This window comes from Streptopelia decaocto, assembly GCF_964273445.1.
Source record: "Streptopelia decaocto genome assembly, chromosome: 24".
Classification (NCBI taxonomy): domain Eukaryota; kingdom Metazoa; phylum Chordata; class Aves; order Columbiformes; family Columbidae; genus Streptopelia; species Streptopelia decaocto.
Window position 1 is genome coordinate 22,810 of NC_138679.1, and position 19,445 is coordinate 42,254.

Genomic DNA, 19,445 nt, shown 5'->3' on the forward strand with positions numbered 1-19,445 from the left:
TGGGAGGCACTACTGGGCATCTATGGGGCAGAGTGCAGGAGCCATGGGGTGCTGGGGGGCACTACTGTGGATGTATGGGGCAGACTACAGGAGCTGTATGGTGCTGTGGGGCACTACTGTGGATATATGGGGCAGAGTACAGGAGCTATATGGTGCTGGGGGCGGTACTGTGGATGCATGGGGCAGAGTACAGGAGCTATATGGTGCTGGGGGGCACTACTGTGGATGTATGGGGCAGAGTACAGGAGCTATATGGTAATGGGGGGCAGTACTGGGCATCTATAGGGCAGAGTGCAGGAGTCATTCGGTGCTGGGAGGCACTACTATGGATGTATGGGGCAGAGTACAGGAGCTATATGGTACTGGGGGCAGTACTGTGGATGTATGGGGCAGAGTACAGGAGCTATATGGTGCTGGGGGGCACTACTGGGCATCTATAGGGCAGAGTACAGGAGCTATATGGTGCTGGGGGGCACTGCTGTGGATGTAGGGGCAGAGTACAGGAGCTATATGGTGCTGTGCGGCAGTACTGGGCATCTACAGGGCAGAGCACAGGAGCCATGGGGTGCTGGAGGGCACTACTGTGGATGTATGGGGCAGAGTACAGGAGCTATATGGTGCTGGGGGGCACTGCTGTGGATGTATGGGGCAGAGTACAGGATCTACATGTTGCTGGGGGGCAGTACTGGGCATCTATAGGGCAGAGTACAGGAGCTATATGGTGCTGTGGGGCAGTACTGGGCATCTATAGGGCAGAGTGCAGGAGCCATGGGGTGCTGGGGGGCACTACTGTGGATGTATAGGGCAGAGTACAGGAGCTATATGGTGCTGGGGGGCACTACTGTGGATGTATGGGGCAGAGTACAGGAGCTATATGGTGCTGTGGGGCAGTACTGGGCATCTATGGGGCAGAGTACAGGAGCTATATGGTGCTGTGGGGCACTACTGGGCATCTATAGGGCAGAGTACAGGAGCTATATGGTGCTGTGCGGCAGTACTGGGCATCTATAGGGCAGAGTACAGGAGCTATATGGTGCTGTGCGGCAGTACTGGGTATCTACAGGGCAGAGTGCAGGAGCCATGGGGTGCTGGGGGGCACTACTGTGGATGTATGGGGCAGAGTACAGGAGCTATAGGGTGCTGTGGGGCAGTGTTGTGATCTATAGGGCAGAATGGAGGTGCTATGGAGCACTGTGGGTCACTGTGTGTCAGCGTGTGGTTCACTCACCTGCAGGGTGTTCAGCCTCTTCAGGGGTGTTTCTCCCCACAACAGCCCTGTTGACCTCATAGGCGCCCTGACCCCCACACCGCCCCATAGACCCTTGTGATCCCCCCTCCCGTCCCCGCCATGGTGTGCAGTGGAGGCGCAGCCAGCCGGAGTTGGGGGGCGCAGTCAGCCAGAGTTGGGGGGCGCAGCCAGCCGGAGCTGGGGGGCGCAGCCAGCCGGAGCTGGGGGGCGCAGGCAGCCGGAGTTGGGGGGCGCAGGCAGCCGGAGCTGGGGGCGCAGGCAGCCGGAGCTGGGGGGCGCAGCCAGCCAGAGTTGGGGGGCACAGCCAGCCGGAGCTGGGGAGCGCAGGCAGCCGGAGTTGGGGGGGCAGTCAGCCGGAGCTGGGGGGCGCAGTCAGCCGGAGTTGGGGGGCGCAGCCAGCCGGAGTTGGGGGGCGCAGTCAGCCGGAGCTGGGGGGCGCAGTCAGCCGGAGTTGGGGGGCGCAGGCAGCCGGAGTTGGGGGGCGCAGGCAGCCGGAGTTGGGGGGCGCAGTCAGCCGGAGGGGGGCGGCCAGGCTGCCTTCGCTGTTCTCTGAGCAGGAGCTGCAGTGGGAAAGGGAAGGAAAGGGCCGTTATTTGTGTCACAGTCCTGGGAAACAGCCCCGAATCCCCCCGCTTCAGTATTAACCCAGTGAGCAAATTAACTGCCAAAAAAATGGATCTTAAAAGCTTCTTTGAGCACAAATTATCCTAAAAACAGCCCCAAAATGAAGTAAATTGAATTTGAGACCAAGCAGCCTTAAAAATCTCAAAAACCCGCCCAAATATGGTCCCTCACAGCTTTATATAATAAGATATCTATGTAAAAATAGATTAGATACATTACATAGAAATTATATATTAATATAGATATTAATATTATATAATGAATATTATTATTACAATATTAAGTTATATATCATTATATTATGCCATTATATATTAATTATAAATTACATTAAGTAATATCATTGAATATTAGTTGATCAGTTAATTATATCAGATTATATATTATATATATTTCTGCTATTCATCATATTATATCTTATTGTAGTATATTACTATATGGATTTTATCTATACATTTAATATTAATATATTATTTAATAAAATAAATAATAAATTATAATTAATTTAAACTAAATTAAAATCCATAACTAAATGTAAAATCCCATGTAACCAATGCAGCGGGTTCACCTTCCTCTCCTCGAGACAGCGCGCGGGGCGGGGCCAGCGGGAGGCTTTCCCGCCAGACGGCACCGGCCAATCAGCGAGCGGCTCCTCGGCCCCTCAGCGTGGGGGGAGAACGGGACGGGGAGACAAAATGGCGGCGGGTTAAAAAGCCGAATTTGTTCCCGCTTAAATATTAATTCAGTAAATTGTAAATAAATAGATTTTTAAAGCTTTTTTTGGGGCGCAAATCAGCACCAGATCTGGGACCCCCCCAGACACGTTCAATAAAGTGAATTCAGCCCCAAACCCCCAAAAAGCACCGAAATGCCCCTCCCGACTTTAAATACAATCATTTACACACTGATTTCGACAACTATTTAAATTCTTTTAACAATTAATAATTTAAACAATTAAGCGGCTTTAGGAGCCTCAGAACCGCCCAAAATGCTCAAAAAAAACCCTCATAAAACCTCAAAAAGCCCCGTTTAAATATAATAATTTAAATTAATAAGCGGTTAAAAGAAAAAAAAAAGCATTTGGACTCGCAACCCTGGAAACAGCCCCGAATCCCCCCGGCTCTAAACATCAATCTACTGCAGAAATTCTGATCACAGTGGATTCAAAAGCTCTAAAGCGGCGAATCGGCCGCTCGGGCTCCAAACGCGATAAACGAACCTTTAAAAGCCGATGGAGCCCAACGGCCCGAGCGGCTCCGAGCGCCGAGCGATGGACAGTGCAGAGCTGCAGGAGCCCGGCCCGACCCGCGGGGAACAAAACCGCCAACAGCGCTTTGAACACAACAATTCAAATAAACAAGGGCTCTAAAACCCTGACTGGGACTCACAATCCCGGGAAAAGCCCCAAATCCCCCCGAGCTTTGAACTTTAATTCTCCCGATAAACCCTCAATAAACAGATTTTAAAGGCGCCTTTTGGCACAAATCGGCACCAAAATACCCAAAAAGTACGTAAAAAAAACTTTTAAAAGCCGAATTGCTGAGAAAAGCCCCGACCCGGCTCCTCCCGCTTCCAACACAACGATTCGAACCGTTAAAGCGGCTCCGGGAGCCTTAACCGCCCCCCCACCCAACCCGCGGCTTTAAAACCCCAATTCCGATCAAAACCCCCAAACCCACCCCCGCCCGCCGCTCGCTCATTAACCCGCCGAGCCGCAATTAACACGCGCACGATAATTACCGCCCTAACCCCCCCGTTACCCGATTCCGGCCGCTCTCGGGTTTCCCGCCGCGGAGGGGGGGGGGGGGGGTGCTCAGCCCGTTCGTCAGCGCTGAGGAGCTCGCGCGGCCGCTGCCGCCTCCACGTGTGTGGTCCCGCGCGCGCCCTGCGCCGCCCCCTTTATCACCTCGTTGTCCCGCCCCCCGCCCGCCCTCCGGCCAATGGACGAGCCGCCCCCCCTCAGCCGCGCTGCCCAATCAGCGCTTCGTTGCTATGGGCGAACGTCGGCGGGAAAACGGCGACCAATCAGCGCCTTTTCTACCTCAGGAGCGCTAGCGAATCAGCGCCGGTTACTGGGAGCGCGAAATTTGGCAGAAAGGCAGTGACCAATCAGTGCCTTCCTCCCCTCAGCGACACGGTGACCAATCAGCGCCTTCCTCTCACCCCCTCTGAGAACCCCACGTGGGGATGAGCCAATGGACGACTTCCATGGCTGACACCGTCAGCCAATCAGCGAGCGCCTCCTCCCTCCCTCGGTATAAAGTAGCGAATGCGAACAGAAGAGGGAGACAAGATGGCGGCAGAGGAGACGTCATGGCGGCGTGGGGCGGCGATTGAGGAGGAAGGAGGACAGTCGGGGCTGAGCGGAAAACGGGCGGCTCCTTCGGCCGCAGCGGCTCCTCCGGCAGCAGCGATCGGGGGATGTCCGGGGCGGAACACGGCGGCTCCTTTGGCCGCGGCAGCAGCAGCGATCGGGGATGTGGGGGGGCGAAAAAGCGGCGGCTTCTCTGGCCGCGGCAGCAGCAGCGATCGGGGATGTGGGGGGGGCGAAAAAGCGGCGGCTTCTCCGGCCGCGGCAGCAGCAGCGATCGGGGATGTGGGGGCGGGAACCGGCGGCTTCTCCGGCCGCAGCCAGGACGCGGCTTCACCGGCACCGGGGGCGCGAGCCCGCGCGCTGCGGGGCTGCGGGCGGGTGCGGGGCCGGGGGCTCCGGGGGTCCCGAGCGGCGGCCGTGGGGCGGGAGGGGCGGCTGTGGTGATAACCTGCGGGGCACTGAAGTGGCTGCTGTGGGGGCTCTTCAGAGGCGTGTCTGGAGCTTATGGGGCAGGAACGGGGCTGCTATAGCGGTACCGGTGGGGCAGCCATAGGGCTGCTATGGAGTTACTTTGGGGTCACCTATGGGGGGGGGGGGGCCGCAGCGCGCGCAGCTGAGTGTGGCCCCACCCACGCGGGTGGGGTCAGTGCTGAGGGGCGGGGACTGGGAGGACACGCCCATTGGGAGGTCTGCCTGGGGGTGGAGCCTCCGCATGTCACGCCCCCATAGGAGGAGCCTCTTGGGGTAGGGAGGGGCACGCCCGAAGGGGGCGTGGCTTAGGAAGGGAGGGGTGGAGCCGAGATAAGGGTGGGCTCTGTACAGCACGTGCTCTGAGGGGGCGTGGTTTAGCAGGGGCTGAGTTTGCGGGTGGAGCTTGGGGCGGGGCCTCGACGCATCATGCTGCTGGGGGTGGGATGAAAGGGGAGGGGTCTGTAAGGGACACGCCCCCACGGAGGGCACAGACGGGCAGGGGCGGAGCTTGGACGGGGTGGAGTTGGGGGTGTGGCTTTGTCAGACCACGCCCTTGGAGGGAGAGGCCAGACTGGACAGCACACTGAAAAATTAAAATTAACTGTTGTTAACCACATCGAGTTTGCTGTCCCTTATTTTAACTCAGAAGTAATTAATACTGGTCATGTTCTTGCACAACCCCAGAAAAGCTGTGGTTAAATTCAGACTGTCATAACTCACTGTTTTCTGATTTTATTTTACATCTACATATCTTTTACTGTTCTGTTGGGAATCATTACTGCCTGGGAACTTTTTAATACCTCTATTTATAAACAGCCACTATTTAGTGGTTCCTTTTTACTTCTCTTTAAAAAAAAAGAAGTAACATTTTGACTCCGTCTGGTTCTGAGCTTTGTTGCCTCCAATCTCATGGCTCTGTTATAATTTAAATACTAAACACTCCCGATTACTTTCCAATGCTGTTTAAAATCTAAAGCTTCCTTACTTTGTTTCCTATGCAGTCATTCGTGCCTGCAGTTTATTTCATAATGGTTGTGCAAATGGAGCTACCAATGACTCCACATTAGTTTTCTGCCTTTACCATTTCAAAGGAATTCCAAACAATGTGTTTTTAAACTAGGATTCAGATTGGGAATAACTGCTGCCTAGTTCACCAAGTAATGGCTGAAATTAAATTCAGTTATTGCTCATGCCTAAATAATTTCATTTATTTACACTCTAACATTTTTATCATTACATTACTACCAGCCGGATTAACTAGCACACATTATTTTTTATTATAGATATAAACTAGAGTTTTTTTCTCTACAGGTATTACTTCCAATTAGTGCTCCAGTATTTATATTCCACTCTTTTAAATTTTACTACATCAACTGGAGATAATTACTGTCTGCAGAGTTTTGAGTAACAGCTAGAGTAGATGACAGGCATTATTTACTCCCAAAGACTCTTCTGGTTACTCTTATTTACGTTTTCGTTCTAAATGTCTTACAGTAAGTAAGTAGTTACAATAATAACACACCAGGGCCTTGGAATTTCCAGGAAAACCCACCGCAGCGCCTCGATGAGTCCAGAGATCGTCGGTGCCGGCTCCGCCAACAGTGCGTTTAAAACCTCCCTGTGTTTTTTTCGGTGGCAGTTCTGGCGTTATTTTTGTTGGGGGTTGGGGGACATGCTGGGGTGTTTTTCGTTAAGGAAACTGCTGTTTCAGCCTGCAAGTGAAAACAAACCACACGCACAAGGCTGGACACGGTCGAAGAAGTCCCAGCTCGTCCGGCAGCCGCTGACAGCGCGTCCGTTCAGCCGTCTGCCCACCCTGACGCGCTCGCCCCCAGACGGACCGGCTGGACACACACACGTGTACTGGGGAACTCGCACCAGCGCCGCGTTCTGGGGAGGAGGGAAGGACAAACCAGAAATCAATCCTGCAAGAATCCGTCTCTAAAACACTGCAGATCAACAATGACAGTTGTAAGTCACACAGACTCCTCATTTTCTCTCTGACTCTCACAACAGTAACAAGGAAGTCCCGAAGGATGGAAAACACCAGGATAGGCTGGCAACAACAACAAAGGTAGGTAAAAGAAGGTCAATGGGGGCTCTCAGGGCCCCAAAAAGACAAGCAGAGCTGTCCTGAGAGGAGCAGATGGGAATCAGAGGAGTTCTGAGGGGATCGCGGTGGGGGGCTGTGCTGGTTTTGTTACAAAACAAGTTTCTCTTTTAGTGAATTTGCCTGTCAGCTAAAGCTTCATATTAGCTGCATTTTCCTGGAGAACCAGATACGTGTTGTGGTAAACAGAGCAATGGAATGCTAACTTGTTGCTAAGGTCAGATTCACATCTTGCAAGAGGGGCAACAAGAAACAGGTGACCGAGAAACTGACCGACTGTGTATAACATCCCATTCACGTGAATACTTCATATAAAAGTGGGAGATCATGAGGATCTTGTCCTCTTGGCCCTTTTTCGTCCCTTCTGCTTATGGCGACATTAGGCGAGTAAGCTTGTGAGGGGTCCAGAGGCAAAGGGACGTGTCCTGAGGAGAACAAATCGAAAGGTTCTTACCTCTGAGAAGTTGTCCTGGACTTTGGTTCCCCCAGCAGCCGTCCTGTGGTCCCGGCACAGCCTGGGGATCCCTGACCCGCACCACCGCAACCTTTAACGGGACACTGGGCCGTTCTAGAGCCTGAATGACAAACAGCAAGTATTTCTCTAGGACAGCTTTGATGGGGGATTGTTCTGTTTTCCCTGCAGCGGACAGGGAGAAATTTCTCCTCGCCACAGTGCCGCTGAACACCCTGATTCTTCAGGCATTTTGGGGCTGTGAGCCCCCATCTCTCGCTGGCCTGCTCCTCCGGTAACATCATCGTCACCCCCCGAGTCCCCCCATTGATTCACTCCAAAAAAAAAGGTAGAAAAGGAAAACAGCCCCACTGGGCAGCTCATTACTTTAAAATGCCATTTACATACGTACATACCGGAGCCACCTCCAGAGAAATCCCTGGGGTGCGCCGAGAACGTCCTCGACTCCACGCCGCCCTTGCTGCCGAGAAGATGACGAACTCGGCTGCGGCTGCAACCTGGTCGGCCAGAGAGGCAGGTGGTGTAGAAACCTGGACCTGATCCTCTTGCTAGGAGTGGGGACTTACTGTTCCCAACTTAGCCTGGCCAACCCCTGTACCAAATGCTATGAGCGCGTGAGAATAGGACGACTGACACAGGATGTTCTCAGTTAGCACACTCATGTTAATTCTGGGTGTTATGACAGAACAAAATTGGAAAAATGTGAAATCCAAGGGCAGAAGTTATGGGTAGCAACTCACCTAGGGAAAGGTGGACTCGGTGTGGGCTCTGTCTCCTGCCCTAGGGGAGAACAGAGTATCTGTTTTACACAAGCTGCTATGTGCAGCTGTTCAGATGGAGTGTCCTGGTTTTGTTAAAAACAAGTTTCTCTTTCAGTGAATTTTGCCTGTCAGCTAAAGCTTCATATTAACTACACTTTCCTGGAGAACCAGACCCATGTTTTGGTAAACCTAGCAATGGAATGCAAACATATTGATAAGCATGGATGGACATCTCGCGAGAGGGACGACGAGAAAAAAGTGACCAAGAAACTGACCAACTGTGTATAACATTCCATTCACGTGAATGCTTCATATAAAAGTGGGAGATCACGAGGATCTCGTCCCTTTTTCCTTATGGCCGACATTAGGAGAGGATCTTGCTACTCATCCCTGAGAACTGAGGCCTAGTGAGAGACCGAATCCAGCTCCGGTGGCTGCAGAGTCCAATCCAGGACTTTGGGTGCCGGCTCTGCAGTTGCTGAGACTTTCAAGATTGGTTTTGTATATTTTGTATTATTTTCTCTATTCTTATTAGTAGCATTAGTAAAACATCTTTAATTTTTCCAGCTCTCTTCTCTCTGTCCTTCTTTCCCTCCCGATCGCCTGTGCTGAGTGGAAGGGGGGAGAGGGAGGGGCAAAAGGGGGAAGTGGTGGGGAGAGGGGGTTAACAATACACCTGCCAGGGTTTTATTGTCACCCTGCAATCTTAACCCTCCACAGATATTTGGCGCCCAACGTGGGGCAAGAAAGGGGTAAATTTGAAGATTTTTGGCTTTCTACTGCTCTGATGTACCTTTCAGTTTTCTTGGCACGGTGCCAACTCATAGAGTTGTGATACTCGCGTGTCTGTTTGCTTTGGATATTATTTAGTGGTATTAAGGCAAAGTGAATTACACTGATTTAAAGATGTTGTGGCATAAGTTGTATCAGTTGTTTTCTACATTGTGCTCACTGATTCCATATCTGTGTTGGGCTTTCTTTTTAAATCGAAGTATTCATTATATAACAACAAGGAACTGGACAATGATCATGATGATACTGTGTGGTTTGTCACTGGTTTATTTCATTGTACTGCAGCCGCTAATGAATTTCTACTCACTTCTGCTTTACCTTGAAAAGCCTCCAAGAGAGATTAAAGAGCAGTATGGCTCTGTGTTTGCTAATTGGTCGAGCGAATCTTTAGAAAGGCTGACTAACAATACTTTAGTTTTATCGCTAGGGGAGTTCGCAAATGTTTTAGAGAATTTTGAATATCCTTGGAGTTTTGATAGAACTGTGATGGTGTTATCCGGTTTGCTGAATGTGTGTCAGTTTCTGTTACTGTTAAGAGAAATGGCGTTCAACAGGAGGTTTGCGTCTCTTTGTTGTCCTGAGATTTGCGGTGCGTCTTTGGAAGCTTTAGCAAAAAGCTCTCCTGGCCACTCGAGAAAGAGCAAAACAGCAAAAGCTGCAGCTGCTGCCGTCCCAACCGCGGCTTCGCAGGCTGAAGGTACAGCTCCTACGCAGAGTTCTGTCAAGGCCATTGCTGATAACGTTACTTCTCCAGCACCAAAGGCAGCCCCCCTTCCTTCAGACACTGGGCACTGTTGCTGCTGTAACCACAGTAACCACTGTGACAGTCATTCAGACTCTGGAAATGAATCAAATGATGGTAAACCCATATCAGCATCAGTTGCCGGTTGTAAGAAAGTCACTAGAAAGACTACCCGTGCAGCAGATGATGGCACAGGGCCAACATCAACCCAAGGGGCATCATCATCATCAGGACAGGGAGGAGATGAAGTGACCACCACTCGGTCCTTCTCTCCAGGTGAGCTGAAAGATCTGCGAAAAGACTTTAGTCGTCGTGAAGGCGAGAATATTTTAACCTGGCTGCTCCGATGCTGGGACAATGGGGCAGGAACAATTGAATTGGAAGGTGGTGAAGCCAGGCAGCTGGGATCTCTGTCAAGAGATTCCACCATTGATAGGGCAATTGCAAGAGAGTCTAATGCCACTACTCTCTGGACCCGACTCCTGGCAGCTGTGAAAGTAAGATTTCCCTACAAGGAAGATTGTATATCCAAGTTAGGGAAATGGAATACTATGGAGAGAGGTATTCAGTTCCTGAGAGAATTAGCTGTGCAAGAGATCATCTATTTTGGACCAAACAGCCAAGAGGGGACAGACCCAGATAGAATCAATTGTACACGACCTCTGTGGCGCAGATTTGTACAAAGTGCACCACCTGCATATGCTAAGTCATTGGCAGGAACGGTCTGGTCAGCTGGAGGTGCACAAGATATTACTGAAAGTGATTGAGCAGCTCCGGAACTTTGAGGACAGCCTTGCTGGTTCTCTACGGGCTTGTGTCTCTGCTGTAGAGAAACTGTGTGAAAAATCTGATGACCTGTTTGAAAAGCTGTTGCAAGAAATCAAAGAACTCAGAGAAGACACATACCATTCACGACCTGCACAAACCTATGTTTCAGCTGTTAGGAAAAGGCGTTTCCAGTCTCGAGAGAGAGGACAGAGGCAGCCCACAAAAAGAGGTTCACTGTGGTTCTTCCTACATGAGCAGGGAGAAAACATGAATAAGTGGCATGGAAGACCTACCTCAGAACTTCAAGAACGAGTACGTGAGATCAAAGGAAAAACTCCTAGGAAGGTGGCTGCTCCAGTTTACAAAAGGAGCAGAAGAGATTCTGATGCTCTTGAAGGAACCTCTAATTCACACCCAGAGACTGTGCAAAACAGAAATTAGAGGTGCCCTGCCTCCAACCAGGTGGAGGAAAGGCATAACAGAGTTTATTGGACTGTACAAATACGATGGCCTGGTACAACACACCCCCAGGAGTACAAAGCTTTAGTGGACACTGGTGCTCAGTGCACAATAATTCCTTCTAATTATAAAGGAATGCAATCCATCAATATTGTTGGAGTGACTGGGGGATCCCAGGAACTGACTGCTGTAGAGGCTGAAATGAGCCTAACTGGAAAAAACTGGCAAAAGCATCCCATTGTGACTGGTCCAGATGCTCCGTGCATCCTTGGCATAGACTACCTCAGGAGAGCGTATTTTAAGGACCCAAAAGGGTATAGGTGGGCATTTGGTATAGCAGTTGTGGACACTGAGAAAGTTCAACATCTGTCTGATTTGCCTGGTCTTTCAGATGATCCTTCTGTTGTAGGACTGCTGATGGTTGACAATCAGCAGGTGCCAATTGCTACCACGACGGTGCATCGCCGGCAATATCGCACCAACCGAGACTCTTCGATTCCTATCCAGAAGTTGATCCGTCAATTGGAAAGCCAGGGTGTGATCAGTAAGACTCGCTCACCTTTTAACAGCCCAATCTGGCCAGTGCGTAAGTCTAGTGACGAGTGGAGACTAACTGTAGACTATCGTGGCCTGAATGAAGTTACCCCACCACTGAGTGCTGCTGTGCCTGACATGCTAGAACTGCGATTTGAACTGGAGTCAAAGGCAGCTAAGTGGTATGCTACAACTGACATTGCTAATGCATTTTTCTCTATTCCTGTAGCAGCAGAGTGCAGGCCGCAGTTTGCTTTCACCTGGAGAGGCATCCAGTACACGTGGAATCGCTTGCCCCAGGGGTGGAAACACAGTCCTACCATCTGCCATGGACTGATCCAGACCACGCTGGAGCAAGGTAAAGCTCCAGAACACCTGCAATATATTGATGACATCATCGTATGGGGTGACACAGCGAAAGAAGTCTTCGAGAAAGGTGAGAGCATAATTCAGATTCTTTTGGATGCTGGTTTTGCCATAAAACGAAGCAAGGTCAAGGGACCTGCACGAGAGATCCAGTTTTTAGGAATAAAATGGCAAGATGGCCGTCGTCAGATCCCAATGGATGTGATCAACAAAATTGCAGCAATGTCTCCACCTACTAATAAAAAGGAGACAGACTTTCTTGGGCGTTGTAGGTTTTTGGAGGATGCATATCCCTGACTACAGCCACATTGTGAGCCCTCTCTATCGAGTGACTCCAAAAAAGAACCAATTTGAGTGGGGCCCTGAACAACGACAAGCCTTTGAACAAATTAAGCGTGAGATAACTCATGCGGTGGCCCTTGGACCAGTTCGGACTGGACTAGATGTTAAAAATGTGCTCTACACCGCAGCCGGAGATAATGGACTTACCTGGAGCCTCTGGCAGAAAGCACCAGGAGAAACCCGAGGTCGACCCTTAGGTTTTTGGAGTCGAGGATACAAAGGATCTGAGGCCAACTATACTCCAACTGAAAAAGAGATACTAGCAGCATATGAAGGAGTTCGAGCTGCTTCTGAAGTGATCGGTACTGAAGCACAGCTCCTCCTGGCACTGCGACTGCCGGTGCTGAGCTGGATGTTCAAAGGGACGGTTCCCTCTCCACATCGTGCGACCGAAGTTACGTGGAGTAAATGGATTGCATTGATCACGCCACGAGCTCGAATTGGAAGTCCCAGTCGCCCAGGGATCTTAGAAGTGATTACAGACTGGCCAGAAAGCAAAGACTTTGGGATGTCTCCAGATGAGGAGGAAGTAAAACGTGCTGAAGAAGCACCACCATATAATACTCTTTCAGAGACTGATAAGCAGTATGCACTGTTCACAGATGGATCCTGTCGTCTGGTAGGAAAACATCGAAGGTGGAAAGCTGCCGTGTGGAGTCCCACACGACAAGTTACAGAAGCCACTGAAGGACAAGGTGAATCGAGTCCATTTGCAGAAGTGAAAGCCATCCAGCTGGCTTTGGACATTGCTGAACGAGAGAAGTGGCCAATACTTTATCTCTATACTGACTCATGGATGGTAGCAAATGCCTTGTGGGGGTGGCTACAGCAATGGAAGAAAAGCAACTGGCAGTGCAGAGGTAAACCCATTTGGGCTCCACACTGTGGCAAGATATTGCTGCTCGGCTAGAGAGCCTGCCTGTGAGAGTTCGGCATGTGGATGCTCATGTGCCTAAAAGTCGAGCCACCGAGGAACATCAAAACAACCAACTAGCAGATCAAGCTGCTAAGATTAAAGTAGCTGAGGTGGACTTGGACTGGCAACATAAAGGTGAACTTTTCCTAGCTCGGTGGGCCCATGATGCTTCAGGGCATCAAGGTAGGGATGCAACATATAAATGGGCTCGCGATCGAGGGGTGGATTTAACTATGGACACTATTTCACAGGTTATTCATGAATGTGAAACTTGCGCCGAAATCAAACAAGCAAAACGGTTAAAGCCTGTATGGTATGGGGGGCGATGGTTAAAGTATAAGTATGGAGAAGCTTGGCAGATTGATTATATTACAGTTCCACAAACACGTCAAGGTAAGCGTTATGTACTTACAATGGTGGAAGCAACCACTGGATGGTTGGAAACATATGCCGTACCTCATGCTACAGCCCGAAATACTATCTTGGGCCTTGAAAAGCAAGTCCTTTGGCGACACGGTACGCCAGAAAGAATTGAATCAGACAATGGTACTCATTTCAAAAACAGTATTATAGACAATTGGGCCAAAGAACACGGTATTGAGTGGGTATATCATATTCCATATCATGCACCAGCCTCTGGGAAAATTGAAAGGTACAATGGTTTGCTAAAAACTACACTAAAGGCACTTGGTGGTGGAACCTTTAAAAACTGGGATTCACATTTAGCAAAAGCCACTTGGTTGGTCAACACCAGGGGATCAACCAATCGAGCCGGGCCTGCCCAATCAGAAATTCTACGGACTGTAGAAGGAGATAAAGTCCCTGTAGTACACATGAAAAACATGTTAGGAAAGGCAGTCTGGGTTACTCCTGCCTCAGGCAAATCAAGCCCATTCGTGGGATTGTTTTTGCCCAGGGACCTGGCAGCACCTGGTGGGTGATGCTTAAGGATGGAGAAGTTTGGTGTGTACCTCAAGGGGATTTGAGTTTAGGTGAAAATATTCAATACTGAACTGCAGGATGTGAATTGCCATACTAACAGTATTTAATAAGTGTCTTTCAGATCAAAACAGTGATGATGAAACCAGAGCTAACTTCTTCGAGGGGCGCCTGACAAATTCTTCGAAGTTGATGTCTTTAACCCACAAACAGTGGTCATGAGATGCACTTGCACCACTTTTCCTGCCCTGGGAGACTGTTGTGACAAAATGAACTTAATGAACCTTTTAAAGGATGGTCCACTGATTAATTACTCCTGTGTATATATGTATATATATATATAGTAGTAGTGATTAATTAGATTGTGTTCATAGATTGTATTGATAAGGTTTAAGTATTCAGTGAATGGCATATTATAAGGGGTGGAATGTCCTGGTTTTGCTAAAAACAAGTTTATCTTTCAGTGAATTTTGCCTGTCAGCTAAAGCCTTCATATTAACTACACTTTCCTGGAGAACCAGACCCATGTTTTGGTAAACCTAGCAATGGAATGCAAACATATTGATAAGCATGGATGGACATCTCGCGAGAGGGACGACGAGAAAAAAGTGACCAAGAAACTGACCAACTGTGTATAACATTCCATTCACGTGAATACTTCATATAAAAGTGGGAGATCACGAGGATCTCGTCCCTTTTTCCTTATGGCCGACATTAGGAGAGGATCTTGCTACTCATCCCTGAGAACTGAGGCCTAGTGAGAGACCGAATCCAGCTCCGGTGGCTGCAGAGTCCAATCCAGGACTTTGGGTGCCGGCTCTGCAGTTGCTGAGACTTTCAAGATTGGTTTTGTATATTTTGTATTATTTTCTCTATTCTTATTAGTAGCATTAGTAAAACATCTTTAATTTTTCCAACTCTCTTCTCTCTGTCCTTCTTTCCCTCCCGATCGCCGGTGCTGAGTGGAAGGGGGGAGAGGGAGGGGCAAAAGGGGGAAGGGGGGGGGGAGAGGGGGTTAACAACACACCTGCCAGGGTTTTATTGTCACCCTGCAATCTTAACCCGTGACAGGGGGCTATGGGGCTGCCAAATAGTAAGCCTGGGGGGGCGATGGGGCTGCCAAATAGTGAGCCTTGGGGGGCGATGGGGCTGCCAAATAGTGAGCCTTGGGGGGCGATGGGGCTGCCAAATAGTGAGCCTTGGGGGGGCGATGGGGCTGCCAAATAGTGAGCCTTGGGGGGCGATGGGGCTGCCAAATAGTGAGCCTTGGGGGGCGATGGGGCTGCCAAATAGTGAGCCTTGGGGGGGCGATGGGGCTGCCAAATAGTGAGCCTTGGGGGGCGATGGGGCTGCCAAATAGTGAGCCTTGGGGGGCGATGAGGCTGCCAAATAGTGAGCCTTGGGGGGCGATGAGGCTGCCAAATAGTGAGCCTTGGGGGGCAATGGGGCTGCCAAATAGTGAGCCTTGGGGGGCGATGAGGCTGCCAAATAGTGAGCCTTGGGGGGCGATGGGGCTGCCAAATAGTGAGCCTTGGGGGGGCTATCGGGCTGCCAAATAGTGAGCCTTGGGGGGCGAAGGGGCTGCCAAATAGTGAGCCTTGGGGGGCGATGGGGCTGCCAAATAGTGAGCCTTGGGGGGGCTATCGGGCTGCCAAATAGTGAGCCTTGGGGGGCAATGGGGCTGCCAAATAGTGAGCCTTGGGGGTCGATGGGGCTGCCAAATAGTGAGCCTTGGGGGGCGATGGGGCTGCCAAATAGTGAGCCTTGGGGGGCAATGGGGCTGCCAAATAGTGAGCCTTGGGGGGCGAAGGGGCTGCCAAATAGTGAGCCTGGGGGGGCGATGGGGCTGCCAAATAGTGAGCCTTGGGGGGCTATCGGGCTGCCAAATAGTGAGCCTTGGGGGGGCGATGGGGCTGTCAAATAGTGAGCCTTGGGGGGCAATGGGGCTGCCAAATAGTGAGCCTTGGGGGGCGATGGGGCTGCCAAATAGTGAGCCTTGGGGGTCGATGGGGCTGCCAAATAGTGAGCCTTGGGGGGCGATGGGGCTGCCAAATAGTGAGCCTTGGGGGGCAATGGGGCTGCCAAATAGTGAGCCTTGGGGGGCGATGGGGTTGCCAAATAGTGAGTCTACGGGGGCTATGGGGCTGCCAAATAGTGAGCCTTGGGGGGCGATGGGGCTGCCAAATAGTGAGCCTTGGGGGGCGATGGGGCTGCCAAGTAGTGAACTATAGGGGGCTATGGGGCTGCCAAATAGTGAGCCTTAGGGGGCTATGGGCCTGCCAAATAGTGAGCCTTGGGGGGCTATGGGGCTGCCAAATAGTGAGCCTTGGGGGGCTATGGGGCTGCCAAATAGTGAGCCTTGGGGGGTGTCCTGGTTTTGTTAAAAACAAGTTTCTCTTTCAGGAATTTTGCCTGTCAGCTAAAGCCTTCATATTAACTACACTTTCCTGGAGAACCAGACCCATGTTTTGGCAAACCTAGCAATGGAATGCAAACATATTGATAAGCATGGATGGACATCTCGCGAGAGGGACAACGAGAAAAAAGTGACCAAGAAACTGACCAACTGTGTATAGCATTCCATTCACGTGAATGCTTCATATAAAAGTGGGAGATCACGAGGATCTCGTCCCTTTTTTCCTTATGGCTGACATTAGGAGAGGATCTTGCTACTCATCCCTGAGAACTGAGGCCTAGTGACAGACTGAATCCAGCTCCAGTTGGCTACAGAGTCCAATCCAGGACTTTGGGTGCCGGCTCTGCAGTTGCTGAGACCTTCAAGATTGGTTTTGTATATTTTTATTATTTTCTCTATTCTTATTAGTAGCATTAGTAAAACATCTTTAATTTTTCCAGCTCTCTTCTCTCTGTCCTTCTTTCCCTCCCGATCTCCTGTCCTGAGTGGGAAGGGGGGAGAGGGAGGGGCAAAAGGGGGAAGAGGGGGGGAGAGGGGGTTAACAATACATCTGCCAGGGTTTTATTGTCACCCCGCAATCTTAACCCTCGACATGGAGGGGGGGCGCAAGATCAGTATAAGGAGGAGTTAGTTAAGAGTACCACTGAGGAATTGAAAAGAAGGCAAGAGAAACAGAAACTGGTACCGAAAAATAGCAATCAGTATGAAGAAATAAGGAAAAAAGACAAGGGATTACAATTACCAACAGTAGGGAAAAACCTGTTTATAGATCTTATGGAAAAGATAGCCCGGGAATTAAACGTCACATCATGCTGGATATGTGGGGGGTCTCCAACGGCAGAACGGTGGCCTTGGAGAGGAGAGAGTGTAAGCCCAGAAGGATTACTGGTACGGAACAGAACTCACGTAACTCGAGAAAAAAGACCAGAAGGATGGGTATTAAGTCACTTAATAATAGGGCAGATATGCCTATCAAGGGATGATGGTAAACTGGATTTTACTGAATACGTTGGACAAACCCCTTGTAAGTCAGTGTTACGGGCAAATTCATCAAATACCTCTATTCCTCCCACTCGATGGCCAGGTCCACCTGATGGATATTGGTCTCGAAATTGTAGCCTGGGAAATGAAACGATATGCTGGAAGAATCGAAGCAAAGCAAACCCCTTGGAGGAAATGGGGGATTTAAGGAGATCTTGGCAGAATCCTGGCTCTACCGATGTTAACGAACCATGTAAAGCCCCCGATGGATTATTTTGGATATGTAGGAATAGAGCTTAGAATGAGTTAATGCCTAAATGGAGAGGGTCTTGTACAATAGAGATAATTCAACCAGCATTTTTCCTTTTACCAAAGGAAAAAGGGAGTCATCTGGGGAAACCTCTGTACGAAACTTTAAACACAGAGAAGAGGGGTTTAACAAATGTCCCCATAGGAGGAACGCAAACTTGGAAAGATGATGAATGGCCTGCGAAAAGGATAATTGAATACTATGATCCAGCCACCTGGGCCCAAGATGGAAGCTGGGGATACCGTACCCCAATATACATGCTAAACCGAATTATCCGGTTGCAAGCAGCGGTTGAAATAATAAGCAACCGGACAGCTGAGGCACTGAATCTCATAGCAAGACAATTGTCTCAGACCAGGGCTGCAGTGGACCAAAATCGGGTAGCCTTAGATTATCTTTTAGCTGAAGAAGGGGGTGTCTGTGGGAAATGGAATACTTCTGAGTGTTGTTTAGAAATAGATGGTAATGGGGAAGCTATCATGAAAATAGCAGAGGAGTTAAAACGACTTGCGCATGTCCCAGTACAGAAATGGAATTCTATACTTACCGGCCATTGGTGGGATCACTTCTTTGGGGGAGCTGTTTGTACCGTGTATGATCCCGTGCTTTATTCGGTTAATACATTCAGTAGTCCAAGCCATGCAAATCTCAGCCGTGCCTATAGATCCTGAAATGGCAACAAAAGGAACAGGGTATAAATTGATGATTTTCAAAGATAACACCAAACTGGACCTGGCCGCTGCTAGGCAAGTACTAGCTAACTTTGAGGCCAAAGCACGAATCAAGAGGATAAAAAGAAAACGGGGGAACTGTGAAAAATGCACTTGTGATTCGTGCTAAGATGTTGAATGTTTACAGATATAACCAAATGAGGCACGGGCTCTGAACCTGGAACAAGGAAAAGGTGGTTAAGCTCCACGAAACTTGGATATGAAGTTATATTGACAGAGGGAACTAACATTTTAAGGGTTAACTAAAACTTATAATGGGTGCCTACTAATGAACTAACACTTTAAGGCTTAGTCACACAATAAATGCTTAGTTTAGAGCTTTATGTTAAGAAGAACAGAACCCCATCGAATGCCAAGAGAAGAAGTTTTACTGCACCTAGCTGTAAACTTGAGGAGACAAGATAACGAAGATTTACAGCAAAAGGGGGCGCCAGTCTGGTTTCAATCGACTTGGCAGCTTGGGTTCCAGCCCATTCAACATAATGAGCCAAAGGTAAAAAGTTCACTGTGACGAAGCTGAAGGAGCCTTCATCCAAAGACCCCCAAAGACCCCTCCTCAAATTCACCAAGTGGCAATGCGCAGGCGCAACAGGGAACGGTCTATGGAAATGGTTATCTGAGACTCATTTTAATCAGAAGCAGGGAAAGCTTATGAATACGTATAGGCGTTCCTGGGATCATTATGAATATGTAATACCTATCTGTATTTAAGCATACTTATTATTGTTAAAGGTGTGCGTGTTGGGCGGAGTGAATCCCCGGCGCACCCAGCACTGTTTTGCTTATGCTCTAACGAACACGTGTCTAAGGAATACAAGGAATTGGATTAAACATTGTTTATCCATAGAAGAAGTGTAAGTTATTTATTTTAATACTAAAACCTACCCACGACATACCGCCCTCACAAGTTGTGCTCCAAGTTTATCCCACCCTCTCCAAAACAAAACAATTCCACTACTCAGCTCAAATCTATCTAACGCTCAGCACCGCAGCCAGGACACTCTGCAACACAGGTGGCTTCACAACGTTCATGCCCCTTGCACGTTAAAGCCACGGCAGCTTCTGCTGTAGTTTTTGCCGTTCGAGTGCACAGTCAGAACCAAGGCCTATCCGAGAATTAAACCGAACTACGGTACGCCTCACTGCCA

At 49.6% G+C, this 19,445-nt stretch overlaps 1 protein-coding gene across 4 annotated transcripts; it reads right to left on the bottom strand.

Moving 5' to 3' along the window:
• Window positions 1-5,324: 5,324 nt before the first annotated feature.
• On the bottom strand, window positions 5,325-19,137 carry LOC309449763 (uncharacterized protein). Of its 4 annotated transcripts, XM_082072143.1 has the most exons (4): window positions 18,114-19,137; window positions 7,981-8,020; window positions 7,636-7,737; window positions 5,325-6,548 (listed from the first exon to the last, which is right to left on the bottom strand). In XM_082072143.1, the coding sequence occupies exons 1-4, from the start codon at window positions 18,205-18,207 to the stop codon at window positions 6,458-6,460; spliced, it is 327 nt and encodes a 108-aa protein (XP_081928269.1). In that variant the 5' UTR covers window positions 18,208-19,137; the 3' UTR covers window positions 5,325-6,457. The 4 variants fall into 4 exon arrangements, 1 of the variants encoding a protein (XP_081928269.1); XR_014186000.1 differs by lacking the exons at window positions 7,636-7,737; window positions 7,981-8,020 and adding an exon at window positions 7,223-7,343; XR_014186001.1 differs by lacking the exons at window positions 5,325-6,548; window positions 7,636-7,737; window positions 7,981-8,020 and adding an exon at window positions 8,829-9,631 and having other exon boundaries at window positions 18,114-18,233; window positions 18,321-19,137.
• Between the last annotated feature and the right edge of the window lie 308 nt (window positions 19,138-19,445).